Genomic DNA, 14,695 nt, shown 5'->3' on the forward strand with positions numbered 1-14,695 from the left:
AGCAAAGCTTTCAGAAAGACCATCTTTCTGAAATTAAGGCTTTAAATACTCAAGTTAAGACACCTGAAGGAAAGTCAATGGCAGTCATCAGATATTGACAAACATGTGAAACAGTAACTGTAATATAGGAGTAGCTCAATATCCCTTCTGACACTAAATGACAGTAAACTGGTTGCAAACCATCTGCATACAAACAAACGGCTATGCATGTACAAGTCTTTTAAATCTAATGTTCAAATTATCCTTCAAATCAAAGAAATAAGAACCTATCCACTTGATACAGCTATTAATTTATCAAAATAAAATAGCAAATTCATTCTGATAAAATAAAAATAAACAAACAAAAACAGAGCACATGCAAAAAAATTAAACAGAGCATCGTGTCCTGAAGATATGTTTGGAAGGAATTTCTAAACTCTGGAAACAAGAAAAAAAATTTAACGCTTGATAATCAGATAATGAGTAAGGGAAAAAACCCCACACTGTTCTGTGTCTACCCTCCCCATTTTGTTCTTTTAGCCAACCATCCAGACAAAATATTCCACAATCTCTATTGTCTTTAAAAGAGAAATTGATATTTGAAAGATCAAAGTAATCAAGTTTTCTAAAACTTAAATGTGACACATCGACAAACGTGAAGTACAGAACAATCACTTCCCTAGGTCAAGAAATCATCTTGGCAGTATTACTGTCTGATATAAAAAGCACCAATGGATAGAATGGAAGTCACAGAGGAATGCATCCTTGCCTGGACTGTAATCTCAGTCCATGGTTCACATAAAACAGAGCTATTGCTATTTATTTATTTATTTTTATTTCCTTACACATCTTTAGAGAAAGTTATAGTTTCTTTTTGGCAACTATAGAAAATAATTTAACACCAATATTGAGTTTTTAACTTAGGGGGGGCACTGAGGATTGAACCCAGGGGTGCTTTACCACTGAGCTACATCACCAACCATTTTTAATTTTGAGACACACTCTCACTAAATTGCTAAGGCTGGCCTTGAACTTGTAGTCATTCTGCCTCAGCCTCCAGAATTGCTGTGCTTCATTTATCTTACAATTTAGTGTTTCCAAAACAAAGAACTGTCCAAATGGAGTTACTAAAGGATTTGCAGGGGCCACAGCTAAAGTTATTTATTCAGTCAGTCATACATCCATTCAGCAGATAATAATTTATAGTAAGCTCTGGTATTAACAAACAGTATTTATAAAGGTCTTCTGTCTATAATTATAATGATAATAAAAACATTGTACAATATTTTAAGTATGAACCAAACATCTTTATTTCATCACCATAGCTGATCTTTTATTCTTTCCTGGCTGTATAATCTACTATAAAAGGGGAAAGTTAAATTTGTGATAAATAAAATGCAGAAATTGGAGGTATCTGATATTGTTAAAAAAAATTTAAGTATAATACTAAAATTTGAATCTCCCATCTTTTCCACCCTAGCTTTTCCATATACTACCATAAGACTTTAACTCTTTAAAGCTTAAACTTTAAATGACAAGGAAGGAGGTATGTGTCACTCTCTGGACTCAACAAATCATTTCTTCTGAATTACATTCTTTCAAGTCATTCAGAAGCATGCCACACTGTGAAAACTTACACTTTAAAAAATATTTATAGGGCCGGAGTTGTAGCTCAGCGGTAGGGCGCTCGCCTAGCACGTGCAAGGCCCTGGGTTTGAACCTCAGCACCACATAAATATAAATAAATAAAATAAAAGTATTGTGTCCAACTACAACTAAAAAAAATGTATAAATATTTAAAAAATATTTAAAGTAAATTTCATAAAATATAATGCTTTTAAATGAAGCGCAAACACAGTATACTCTTCTTGATATTGTATCACAGCAATGCATGAAAAATGGGTATGCTGGAGGAGAAAAAAAAAACAAAACAAAAAACCACTGTTAGAGACAAGGAAACCTGGCCTGACAGCACTCCTTTTGTTATTTACTAGCTCTGGATTCAGGGCAAGCAATTAAATCTCTCTGAGAAGTAATTTTCTCATATTAAAAATGTAAAAAGAAACTTTATGTGGTTGTTAGGAAAATTACAGATGATGCATATAACCTCAGTGTACAGTAGCTGGTGCACTGTAGATGCTCAAAAAAAGTAAAAACTGTTATTATCTTAGAGAAATATTTATAGATTTTTCAGAATCTCTTCACATACTTGTTTAGTATTTTATTTTTTGTTTAAAATATAAATGCTTAAGAAAAAATGTACCGAGATACATAAAAGCATATAATTTTCATCCTCTGTAAATCTACCTACAGTACACACATTTCCCTCTTGTTTGGACTATCCTTCTGCTTGTTTTCCTGAGTGAATCATTTCTGCTTAGGTGAATATTTGGCTGCTCAGTAGTCTGAAGGAATACAGGTTCAAGCTGCCAATGGAAATGTGAAATATTAATTTAAAGAAACGTGGCTAGAGAACACAGTTGTTCTTACCAACTTTGCAACTACACAGGAGAACGGTCGACTGTCACCAAAGCAGTCACAAATACAACTGAAAAAGAAGTTTAATGGATCAACTATTCTTACTTAACAGTTATTTAATTCTCATCCACTTTGCTTCCTCAAGGCCATCAGAACAGTGAACATAAGCTAATCTTAATGTGCATTTCTCAGTTCAGTACACATATTTATGAATTACTCAGCACATCCTGCACTAAACATAACCTCCAAGAAAACAGTACGTGCCCTACATATAACTTGTAATAAAGTAAGGAAGTAAAAACAGAGGAAATCCTAATCTTCGCAGTGAAGAACAGATAAAACAGAAAATACACATTGTAGCTCTACAAATTTGCATTTCGATTCACCCAAAAAATAGATGACATGTGAAGAAGCTGGTGCTTTCCAAAGGCAATGCTACAGCTAATAAGAAGAATGTACGTGGCAGGTCTCATTCACTAAACACTTGGATTATCTGGGAACACATAAAAATCCTTGCCCTATGGAGCTTATACTGGGGAGTGGAGGCAGACAGTGATAAAAGTTGTAAAGAAGTACATGTGTGGAAACAAATGCAAAAATATAAATAACTGAGGGGCTGGGGTTGTGGCTTAACAGCAGAGTGCTCACCTATCACATGCAAGGCCCTGGGTTCAATCCTCAGCACCACATAAAAATAAATAAAATATAAGTATTGTGTCCAAATACAACTAAAAAATTTTTTTTAAAATTTAAATAAATAAATAAACAAATGGCTGGGTAACTTAAGTGGGGGTGGGAATCAGGAGAATCAGAGAAAGACAACAAACTTGTCAGATAACTGATAAGGCCTTTTTCAAGGAGGCTCATTATTATTATTGCTTCAGACAAGTGAGATCTGACTTATGATTATTTCCTATTATAATAACTGGCTTTTCCAAGCTGCATTATAGTTGGTAGTAAAAAAGTCAAACATTTTTGTAGGGTATGTTAATTTTTGTCTATTACCTAACACACTGCAAGGCATATAATAGATACAAAACAGGTATTTAGTGAATGACTCAATGCAAGCTAATAAATACACAGTTCATCTGCACACTTAGCACCCAAACCCTTAACTTACCTCAGTTCAGGAACAGGCAAACTTTTTCTCAAAGGGCCAGACAGTATACATTTTTAGCCTGTTAGCTATATATCTATATATTAAATATTCAAGTTTGTCACTGTACAACACAAACAGCCACAACAGCAAATGAGTGAATTTAGCTACATTCTAACAAAACATTATTTATGAAAAGAGGCAGACTAGTTTTCTAATCTCAAATTAGTTTATTCTCTTTTCAGTCTAATGCTTTAAATCTTATGTTATATTTCCCTTGGCATATAAATAAAATTAATTATCTATCTGCTAATGCATATTTTATAAATTCTAATTATCTAATGAACAAAAAACATAAAAAACCCCCACACATACTGCTTTTACCAGCCTCTATCTTCTCCCTTTTCCCCTTTTCTTTTGCCTCTCTCTTCACCTAAGCCATCTAGCAAAACAATGCAAAAATCAGATTGAATTCTGATTGACAAATGAAATACCAAAAGAAGAGAAAATATTAAATACACAAATTTAAAACCTTTTTACAGAATTTAAGAATAAACCTAAGTTATTACACTCAATAAAATGTCAGTCTTCTATTAATTTCTGAAAAAGCACATATATTTCATCAACATAGGAAACAAATGGGTCATTAAGTCCCAAACCATGAGATTAACAAGAGAGAATATTTTATAAATAAAAAAATATCCTAACCATGTTTGAGGATACAATTTGGGCTCAGCATGGTGGCAGCATGCCCATCAGCCGAGTAACTAGTGAGGCTAAGTCAAGAGGCTCCCACATTCCAGGCAAGTCTCTACGAAGCAGCAAAAGCCTCTCCCAAAATAAAAAATGAAAATGACTGGGGATGTAGCATAGTGGTCAAGCACCCTGGGCTCAATCTCCAGATGCATATCCCTCGGCCCTCAAAGGAAAGAGAATATAATTCTGTTCACCTTCCTCAAACATCAGCACTTTATTTTATTCACCTTTCTACAGAGATTACATACATTACACCTTTTGTTTCAACCCTATTATATCAAATTCTCTTTTTTTGCACTTTAACACACATGCACACAATCAAAACCTCCAGAAACAAGATTTCCAAAAACATCAGTCTTAGAAGTGGCTTCCTGTTCTCTTTTCCATAAAAAGCATAACTCTGAATAAGTCTGTGTTTAAGTATCTCAGTGAATACAGAAACAACTTGCAACTTTTAGGTACAAATTTTACAGGCATAACAGATTGAAAAGCTGTGTAAAGAAAACCATTATTAAATGATATGAAACATAATGACTAATTCAAGGATCTGGTTCACCTGTACTATCCATTCCAACCTAGCATTAAAAAAGCAGTGGCTGGGGTTGTGGCTCAGTGGTAGAGAGCTTACCTAGCACATGTGAGGCACTGCTAAAAATAAATAAAATAAAAGTACTAAGTCCATCTACAACTAAAAAAATTTTTTAAATAAAAAAAGAAAGCAAAGTACATTTCCATAATTTTAGTCATACTTTATTACAATGAAAACATAATACAAACTGTCCTTATCATACATGCAACAACAAAAAGAAACTCATGTTGCTGAATAACTTTTCTAAAAGATTTATTCATATAGTCTCTATCTGCCTTTTTTTTTTTTTAACTAAGACACAAATTCTCTAAGAATTATTCCAGCACTAAAATTCTTCCTGTTCTACCCTGAACAAATGCCAGGGAGGGAAGTCTGAAAGCACAATGCCCTCTCTGCTGAGGTGGCCCTGAGCCCCAGGTAGCAGGGATAAGGCCCATGTTGGTGGGCTCCTAGAGCCTGGGAAGGGAGCAGTGCAGCAGAAGCCCTGTGTCCGAATGAGGAGAAGTATTTGCCCAAAAGAAGCATGCAATTTCCTTTACCTTTCCTATGAAAAGTTTTTTGTTTTTCAGTTGTCTTTTTGTAATGGCCATGTTTATTAAGGTATACTTCAGATAAGGTAAAATTATTCTTTTTAATTTTTTAAGTTTCTGATTGGATACATATATACAGCCCTATAATCCCCACCACAACCAACATACAAATTCCATTATCACAAAAAGCTTCTTCATATCACTTTATGAAAAATTCTCTTAGGCCCACATCTCATTTCTGACCCTATAGCCCTGCTGTTCCAAAGTGTTCTATAAATGGAATCAATAAGTATACTGTCTACTAAGCCTTCTGTATCAGGTTTTTAAAATTTATCATAACATTTTTGAGATGCATTTGTATTTTGTTTATACTAATAATTTACTACTTTTATGGCTTAATAATATTTCACTGTATGCACATGACATAATTTGTTTATCCACTCATCAGGTAGTGAATATTTGGGTTGTTTAGGTGATTAAAAATAAAGCTACTATAAATACTTCTCCATAGGTCTTTGCATGGACAAATGTTTTTATTTCTCTTGGGTAAATACCTGGAAGTAGGTAATAGCCCCTTTCCAATGATGTGCACTTAAAAAAAAATCATCTAAAAACACTAATGCTTGGGAAGGGTTGTGCCTAGCACAATAAGTAAAAGGCTCAAAAAAAAAAAAAAACCCACAGAACTCTACAAACAATACAAGACCTCTTTTACTACTGGATACATGATAAGCATATATTTAATTATAATAATTAATTTAAATTTTTTTTAAAAATTTTGTATCTTTACTTAAAAAGTAAATAAAACTACTACATTGGCTGATGGTAAACATTACTTTCCTAAGAGAGGATACATGTATGTGCAGCACTAATCCTGCACAATTCCCTGAAATCAATTTTAAAATAAACTGTACACTGAGCATGAGTGTTTATTCACACTTCAACTATTATTTTTTAAAGCAAAGCTAGTTCCTCATCCCCTTAAACTGCTCCTCTGAACAGAGGGGATGAGCTTTGAGGAGCGGCAGGGTCTGCACACAGAGAATGTTTCAGGTGAGCACCACCATCTTGTGTTGAGACACAGAAACTGCAATGCTAAGGCCGTCCTCAAGTAGCATGTCAAACAGCAGGAGCAACACAGGCCAAACTTCCCATGTCTGCTGGGGTGCACGTGTCACCACAGCACCACAGACTTAGTTGAGACTGTTCACATTTTATGATTATAATGTATTAAAATTTACATGTATATTTTGAATCAGATTATACGTATTGCAAAGAAAGGAACTAAACATTCTTTCATTACATGACCCTGATACTTTCCACACCCTTTCAATAGACAGACAGACAGACAGACACAGACACACACACACACACACACACACACACACACACACACACGCACACACACACAAATATGCCAGACATGAAAATGACACTTCATTATTATTGATAATATTCTCTATGCACTTTAAAAATAGTTCCCCAAATTAGCCCTTTTACTAATAATGTGAAAATATTGAATTCATAACTTTGGATTTGGTTTGGCCACACTGAACATTAGTTTCCATATGGAAAATTTTTTAAAAAATTGACAATATAAAGCAAGAAGTTCTCTTCAAATTTAGAAGTGATTCAACTTTAAATAATGGATTATATACTTCTGTTCTAACTCAAAAATTATTTTTACTTTTTTAACAGTTTTTTGAAATAGTTAAAAGCATATTAAATAGACCAAAATATTATAGGCTGATCAGACATCTGTGAACAAAGAAATATGCAGCTTAACAAGTTTTCCTTTTTCAAAGAGTAATAAATATTAAGTGAAAAACTCAAAGTATTCTTCAACTGTCAACTAAAGTTTTTGTTACACAACACCAGCCTTAAGGCTGATTTATGGTTTGTTCTCTGTTTTTCTGAAAATTACATGACTACAAAGAAAAGTGACTTTTTGCACACCTGGATATTTGCTTGTTTTATGATCTGTTTGAAGGAAGGAACTTTACAAGTAAGTATGGGAAGGTAGTTGCTGAAATAAAAACCAGAAAGCAAAAACCTGCTTGGTAAACAGCATCCTTTTATGTAGCATTTGAAATCTCTTATTGTCTGTCTTTGTAGAATTTGAATGATGTATCAGAGATTATTTAGAACATTTCTGATAGACACAGAAAACTAAGAGGCTAAGTAATTTCTAAAAACACAATTTGTTAGTAACAGAGCTAGAATCAGAAACTGTTATCTCTGCTTCTGCCTGCCTGCCTTGCTCTTCTAAGGTCTGTATCTATCTCACTATCTCTCTTTCAGGCCCTTCTACCACTTGCTTCATCTGCCATTCCTGTCCCTACTATCTCTGTCCTCTGTTACACATGTCAATCTCATTTCCTCCAGATTCATTACCTTGATCTTGCTGTTTGTGTTATATAAAAGCCCCTTTCTAATGCTGTGCACTTTCAAAAAAAATCATCTAGAAATACTAATGTTTGGGAAGGGCTATGCCTAGAACAATGTAAGTAAAAGGCTCAAAGAAAACTAGACAACTCTTCAAATAATACAAATAAGAGACCTCTTTTCTCACAAATTCATGAAACTGCAGTGGTAAAATAGAGCCAAGAATCAGGAAATTACATATTTTGGCTTTTTCTTTTTTTCTTTTCTTTTCTTTCTTTTTTTTTTTTTTTTTTTGGTACTGGGGATTAAACCCAGGAGTGCTTAATTGATGAACCACATCCCCTAACCCCTTTTTATCTTTTGAGGCAGGGCCTTGCTAAGTTGCTGAGGCTGGCTTTGAACTTGTGATCCTCCTTTTTGGCATCATTTTAAAGCTGAAACAAACTAAAATAGTAGGTTTCAAATATTTAGTGCATGAGCACAAGCACAGTATTCAGCTTTTCACATTATTACCTTCCATGAGCCAAACACAAAAATAATTCTGAATCCCGAATTATTCAAGACTTCTACATAACTTCCAAAGTTTTCCTCATCTGGGAATCTTTTCCATAGATGCTTTAAATCAAATTTTTAAAATTCTACAAATTACAAGAAAATCACTATTGTAAATATAATTTGTACAACAGCTATTCTTAAGAGTCTTTTAAACTGTCAGGCTGGGATTGTGGCTCAGTGGTAGAGCGCTTGCCCAACATGCAGGAAGCACTGGGTTCAATTCTCAGCACCACATACAAAAATAAATAAAATTATTATGTTCATCTACAACTAAAAATATTTTTTTAAAAACAGTCTATTACACTGTAGGCATAAGTTCTAAAGTACCTGAAGAGACTAAATATAAAATTATTCAACAAATTGAAACTAGTTTGAGGCCTGTTTAACACCCAACAGAGAAGACAGAATCCTTTTTTTTCCTTAAGATTCAACATCAAGGGCCAGGTGTGGTGGCACACGCTTGTAATCCCAGTCACTTGGAAAGCTGAGGCAGGAAGATCATGAGTTCAAAGGCAGCCTCATGAGGATGTGGGGAAAAGGCAGACTCATAAAGTGCTGGTGGGACTGCAAATTGGTGCAGCCACTATGAAAAGCAGTATGCAGATTCCTCAGAAAACTGAGAATAGAACCACCATTTCACACAGCTTTCCTACATCTTCGTTTTATACCCAAAGGACTTAAAATCGGCACACTATAGTGATCCAGCCACAACAATGTTTATAGCAGTACAATTCACAATAGCTAAACTGTGGAACCAATCTAGGTGCTCTTCAACAGATGAATGGATAAAGAAAATGTGGTACCTAAACACAATGGAATATTAGCCTTAAATAAGAATGAAATTACGGTATTTGAGGGTAAATGGATGAAACTGGAGAATATCATGCTAAGTGAAGTAAGCCAATCCCCCCCAAAAAACAAAAGCTGAATGTTTTCTCTGATAAGCAGATGCTAAGCCATAGTTGGTGAGTGGATAGGGAAGAATGAAGAAACTCTGGTTTGTGTAGAGGGGAGTGAGGGGAGAGGTGGGGCCGTGGGGATGGGAAGGATAGGAGAAAAAGACAGACCTTATTACCCTACATACATGTTTGATTACTAGAGTGACTATGCACCATGTACAGCCACAGGAATGAGAAGCTGTGCTCTATTTGTGTAAATATCTCAAAATGCATTCTACTATAAAATAAATTAATAATAATAATAATAAAAAGCTAGCCTCAGTGAGGTGCTAAGTAACTCAATAAGACTCTGTCTCTAAATAAAATGCAAAAAAGGGGGGGGTTGGGGATGTAGCTCAGTAGTTAAATGCTCCTGAGTTCAATCCCTAATATGTATTAATTAATTAATTAATTAGTTATAATACATAAAGAAATAAAAAGATTTAACACCAATGCACAAAATGTCAAGGATTGAACCCTTATAAACTCCAATAGCCTGGACATTTAACTATGATTGAGCATTAATAAAAAATTAGTTCCTTGATGTTCTGAAGTCTCCTGATGCTTAGGAAATCCATACCAATATCAATCTAATGAGTCTACATAATCTCATTAAAGTTCAACTCTCCAGTCACGTCCTGTTACTCTTATGCAAAACGGACATGCGAGGATGCATCTTCTCTGCATTCATCTATAAGCTGGAGGAAGGGCTAAAAGGCCTATGGAGACTACAGCAAACTACCAGAGACAACAAGTAATTACTTCACTCAGCCCAGTGTGCTACATCACAATTAATGAGTTTAACATGTAAACATGACATACCAGGAACTAGAATAATATGATTTCTGAGCTATATGTCTTACTTCCTTAGCTACAGCACCAGAATCCGCAGGAAATTTCAGCTTCAGTTTCCCCAGATTATATGAAACAAATATTATCCCCCAAACCACACCAAATATGTAAAACACATGGACAACATGAGGATATCAAGCTTATTCTGACAGTTCAAGAATTTTCTCCATTCTAATCTGCCACCCCAAGACCATCTGCATAGAAGGATATGGGTTAACAGGCAATAGGAATGTAAAATATGTTAGTTAATGAAAAGACCAAACATCTGGATGAAATGTAGCAAAAATTATTATAATATATATCTCTTTGACATTAGAATAGCCTAAAAATAAATCTCTACAACTTAACATAAGTCCTATAATTCTTTTGTCAACTCTTTTATTCCCATCATAGCTACTTCTAGACTAGAAAAGTGATAAAAATGATTCATTTCACTATAGAAAGATGTCGTAAATGTTTATTTAAAGACTGATTTTATTCTACTAGCACTCACTGGTAGTGATTACTTGAATCTAACTAGTATAACATAACTAGAAATTTACATTAAAGTAGATGGAAATGCTGAAAACACCTTTAAAAAACAAATAAAGTAGATGGAAAAAAACAAAACAAACAAACAAACAAACAAAAAACAACAGAATCTTAAAACTTCGATTCTCTAGAAAAATACAATGAAAATTCCATGCAAGAATGAAGGAGAAGGCACTGTAGGGTTACAAAGGAGTTTCATTAACATGGAACCATGAGCGGTTAAAAAAAAATGTACACACACACATACACACACACACACACACACACACACACGCACGCGGCTTTTCTTTTTTCCTTTTCTTTAATTTAAGATCCTTTACAGGACAGCAGCCTTGGACCAGCCCAGCTGCCCCCTTATCCCATTTATGGTTACCAAGAATAAAGGAAGGCTGTGCTGGGAATGCAACACCCTGGGACAAGGACAGGCTGCAACAGCCCAGGCTTATTTCTAGTCCTCCTATTTGGTGTCTTCTACCAGCTTCCCCAGGAACCGAACCTACAACAGGTGGCTTCTCAGGGAACAGAGACTCCATCTGCCCAGGCAGCTTCCCTGTACCCTAGGGGACTGCCTCACAATGAATCCTAGGCTTCTATTGTCCCCTGCTGCCAGTCTATAAGAAACAACAAACAAACAAAAAACTCTGCTGCATGTAGGTGAGCAAGGAACCTGTTTCACCTCCTCCAATATCCTGTAATGAAAAACTAATTACAAAGTTATCTGACCACCTCTGCACCCTCCCCAAATCTCACAAATAAAATCAATGATCTCATTCTGGACTTCAAGACATCCACAATACCTTCTTTCTTACCTTGTCTATCCTGTCAGGGCGATTAGTAGCCGCCAAAATTGTCACATCCTTTAGCTGTTCGATCCCATCCATTTCTGTTAAGAGTTGAGCTAAAACCCGGTCGGCAACATTCCCAGCACCTAAGGAACTGATTTTTTAATAATACAGTTATAAAAATCTGTTTACCTAACCCCTAACACTTGTTTTTAAAAAGATGCTTTAATCTACAAGAAAAATTATGTCCAGGGGCTGAGGCCGTGGCTCACTGGTAGAGCGCTTGCCTAGCATGTGTGAGGCCTGGGTTCAATTCTCAGCACCACAGATAAGTAAATGAATACAATAAAGGTCTATACATCTAAAAAAAATTTTTAAAAAGAAAAATTATGCATAGTTTAAAAAACAAAAGGCATGTTTAACAACTCATTACCTATCAAAAAACAATATTCAAATAATTTCCTTTACTCCATCACTGAAAGTAATTTTCTTTCCAATAATGAAATAACAGACAATAAATGAGTATCAGCACCAGGAAGCAAGACATAAGATTATTTCAAATGATTCAGCAAATACATAAATAACTATTTAAACAAAATTTACATTCTGCATAGCAAGCATACTGATAGAAATTGAGAATTTAAAAAAGATACAACTCACTCATTCCCCAAAGCATGTGAAAACAAAAATATTACACATCCATAATGAATGTGTCATTTCTGACATTTCTTGATCTATTTAAACTTTAGGGACATGTTCAAAGCACATCAGCAGGCAGGCAGCTATCTCAATCCCCATTTCAGGAAAAATAGGCAAAGAAAGCATGCTATTTTTTTCTCTAGGTTTACATATCAGGTCAATGCATTATCCTTGCTTTAATTAAATCAAATTTCTTCTGATCATCAAAAAGTTCTGAAGATTATCTTTAAAGAAAGAAACTACTACTAATGAACAAAGCCCTGATATCAAACAATCAAGATTACCAGAATAACAATTCTCATTAGCAACAGCATGGATTTCCTAAAATCTATTCAGAGTAGTGAAATTCTGAGAGGACAATTACAGTGGAACAGCCCTGTGGTGAATTATACATGCAGGTTTGTTCAGATGCACTTGGGAGGGGATGAGAGGACACAGAAAGAGACACACCCCATGCCTGGGCCTTAGTGCCTATGACAGACAGTAAGAGGAACTCAATATGACCACTGTGCTATATATTTAATAACAAGGTAATCGGGTCTCTAAATGACAGTAGACTTAATATTAAGTACAAGTCTAAAAATCTGATTTAGCATATCCATAGGATAGTATTCTCTAACTCACAATAATCAAACAGACATGAGGTTTCTATACAAAACAAAATGTCAATTTATGAACTTACATGGTCCTTTTCAATGTTTCAATAATATAGGACTGAAAAACAATGAACAACCTGCAAGAGGCTAATCTGCAGACAAACTGTTAATTAAACTCTACCTAAAAGCAAATCTGAACATTTTAAATAAATGAATTCTACGGAGCTTCAAGCAAATCCTCCATCATAAAACTTTTCAACATGAATGTTTACCTATCAATCAGGAACAGTGAGCAAAACTCTTCCTTCATAATTACTACACACACAAATGAAAGGCAAGGAAGGCAATAGAATATTTTTGTAGCTAAAAGGAAATAAGTTTTCCAGGAACAGGAGAAACTTTAAATGTTTACTACTATGTGAAAAAAGCCAACTGAAAAAGTCTGCACATTGCATTATTCAACTACAGGAATTTTGTAAAGGAATGTATAGGACATTCTGGAGATGGCAAAAATCTAAAGACAAACAAAGGCATTCAGGAGGAGGAGGAGTTAAATGTTAAGTGTCACTTTTTGTTAACACAGATACTCCTCTGCTTACAATGATTCTTACAGTGTTCTCATCTCCAAGACATTCATCTGATCAAAAATTCATACTCTTCCTGAAATTTGCTATGGAAGTGGGGAAAACTAAAAGAAGAATCCTCTTATCAATTTCCTTCTGTCTAAAATTCATTTTCACAGGTGGTCAAAATATTCATCACTGCTTCATCAGGAAAAGCCAACTCATTGCGCACATAGGTTTGCTGGTCACAGAAATTCATCTTAAAAGACAGTTACATTGGATTTGACAGGTCCAGCAATGTGATCAAAAGGGTTAAAAAACAATATGCTCATGAATTCTTAAGTTTTTTGAATACAGGCATTCAAAAGTTACATGACCATGTGCAGTGGTACATGCCTGAAACACCAGTGGCATAGGATGCTGAGGTAGGAAGATTGCAAGTTCGAGGCTAGCCTCAGCAACTTAAGTTGCGAGACTGTCAGCAACTTATTAAGAACCTGTCTCAAAACAAAAAGATTTAGAGATTTAGCACAGTGGTACAGAGCGCCTGGGTTCAATCCCCAGTACCAAAAAAACACTCAAAAAACAAACAAACAAAAAAAGACACATACCAAAAAATTCCATTAACTATTCAATACTTACTATAAAATAGGCTTTGAGTTAGATGATTCTGCCCAGCTTCAGAGTCATCTAAATGCTGTGAGTATGTTTAAGGCAGACTACACTAAGCCATGATGTTCAGCAGGTTAGGGATATTTGATACACTTTCAATTTAGGAAGGGTTGATCAAGACAGAATTCATTGTAAGATGAGGAGCATCTGGGTCAATAAAAGGTGACACTTAGGTCTAGTTTATTTGTGCCATGCACTTAAGTATTAGTTCATTAATCCCAGTAACAGAGCAACAAGGCGGACACCACTGTGAGGCCAAAGAATGAGGCACAAGGAGGGTGAGCAACTTGTCCAGAGTGCACAACTAGCCAGGAAAAGAGGCAGGGTTTGAAATCATTTGCTCAACTCCAGAGCCTGTACCTGTCTCATCATACTACAAAGCTGAATGACTTCAAAGAATTTTGTAAACCAAATACACCAATGTGCCAGTGTACCATTAAAAAGGCTATTGCAGCCATCTTTAAATCACCATTCAGGAGAAAAATTAAAATCTCCTTAGTAACCTCTAAAGGAAATAATTAGTTGTACTGATAAAATATTAAGAAGTTATCACCAAAACTTACCCATTTGATGAATGTCAAGAATCAATAATGCCTTGAATTTTCTAGCTATCATCTATTTGATAAACTATGCTATCACATTGTGATTAATATTCAGCATGAACCTAAGAGTAAATAAGCTATTTTAGATTAAT

At 34.9% G+C, this 14,695-nt stretch overlaps 1 protein-coding gene across 5 annotated transcripts in view; it reads right to left on the minus strand.

Moving 5' to 3' along the window:
• Positions 1-14,695, minus strand: part of Afg2a (AAA ATPase AFG2A) — a 253,129-nt gene that overhangs the window by 140,379 nt on the left and 98,055 nt on the right. For 4 of the 5 annotated variants that reach the window (XM_078022145.1, XM_078022150.1, XM_078022146.1 and 1 more), the window contains one exon: positions 11,499-11,625. The exons of the other annotated variant lie outside the window; for it this stretch is intronic. In XM_078022145.1, coding sequence (XP_077878271.1) covers positions 11,499-11,625 — 127 coding nt within the window. The remainder of the gene's footprint in view (positions 1-11,498; positions 11,626-14,695) is intronic. 5 annotated transcript variants of the gene reach the window in all.

The sequence above is a fragment of the Ictidomys tridecemlineatus genome, chromosome 9, assembly GCF_052094955.1.
Source record: "Ictidomys tridecemlineatus isolate mIctTri1 chromosome 9, mIctTri1.hap1, whole genome shotgun sequence".
NCBI classification, from domain to species: domain Eukaryota; kingdom Metazoa; phylum Chordata; class Mammalia; order Rodentia; family Sciuridae; genus Ictidomys; species Ictidomys tridecemlineatus.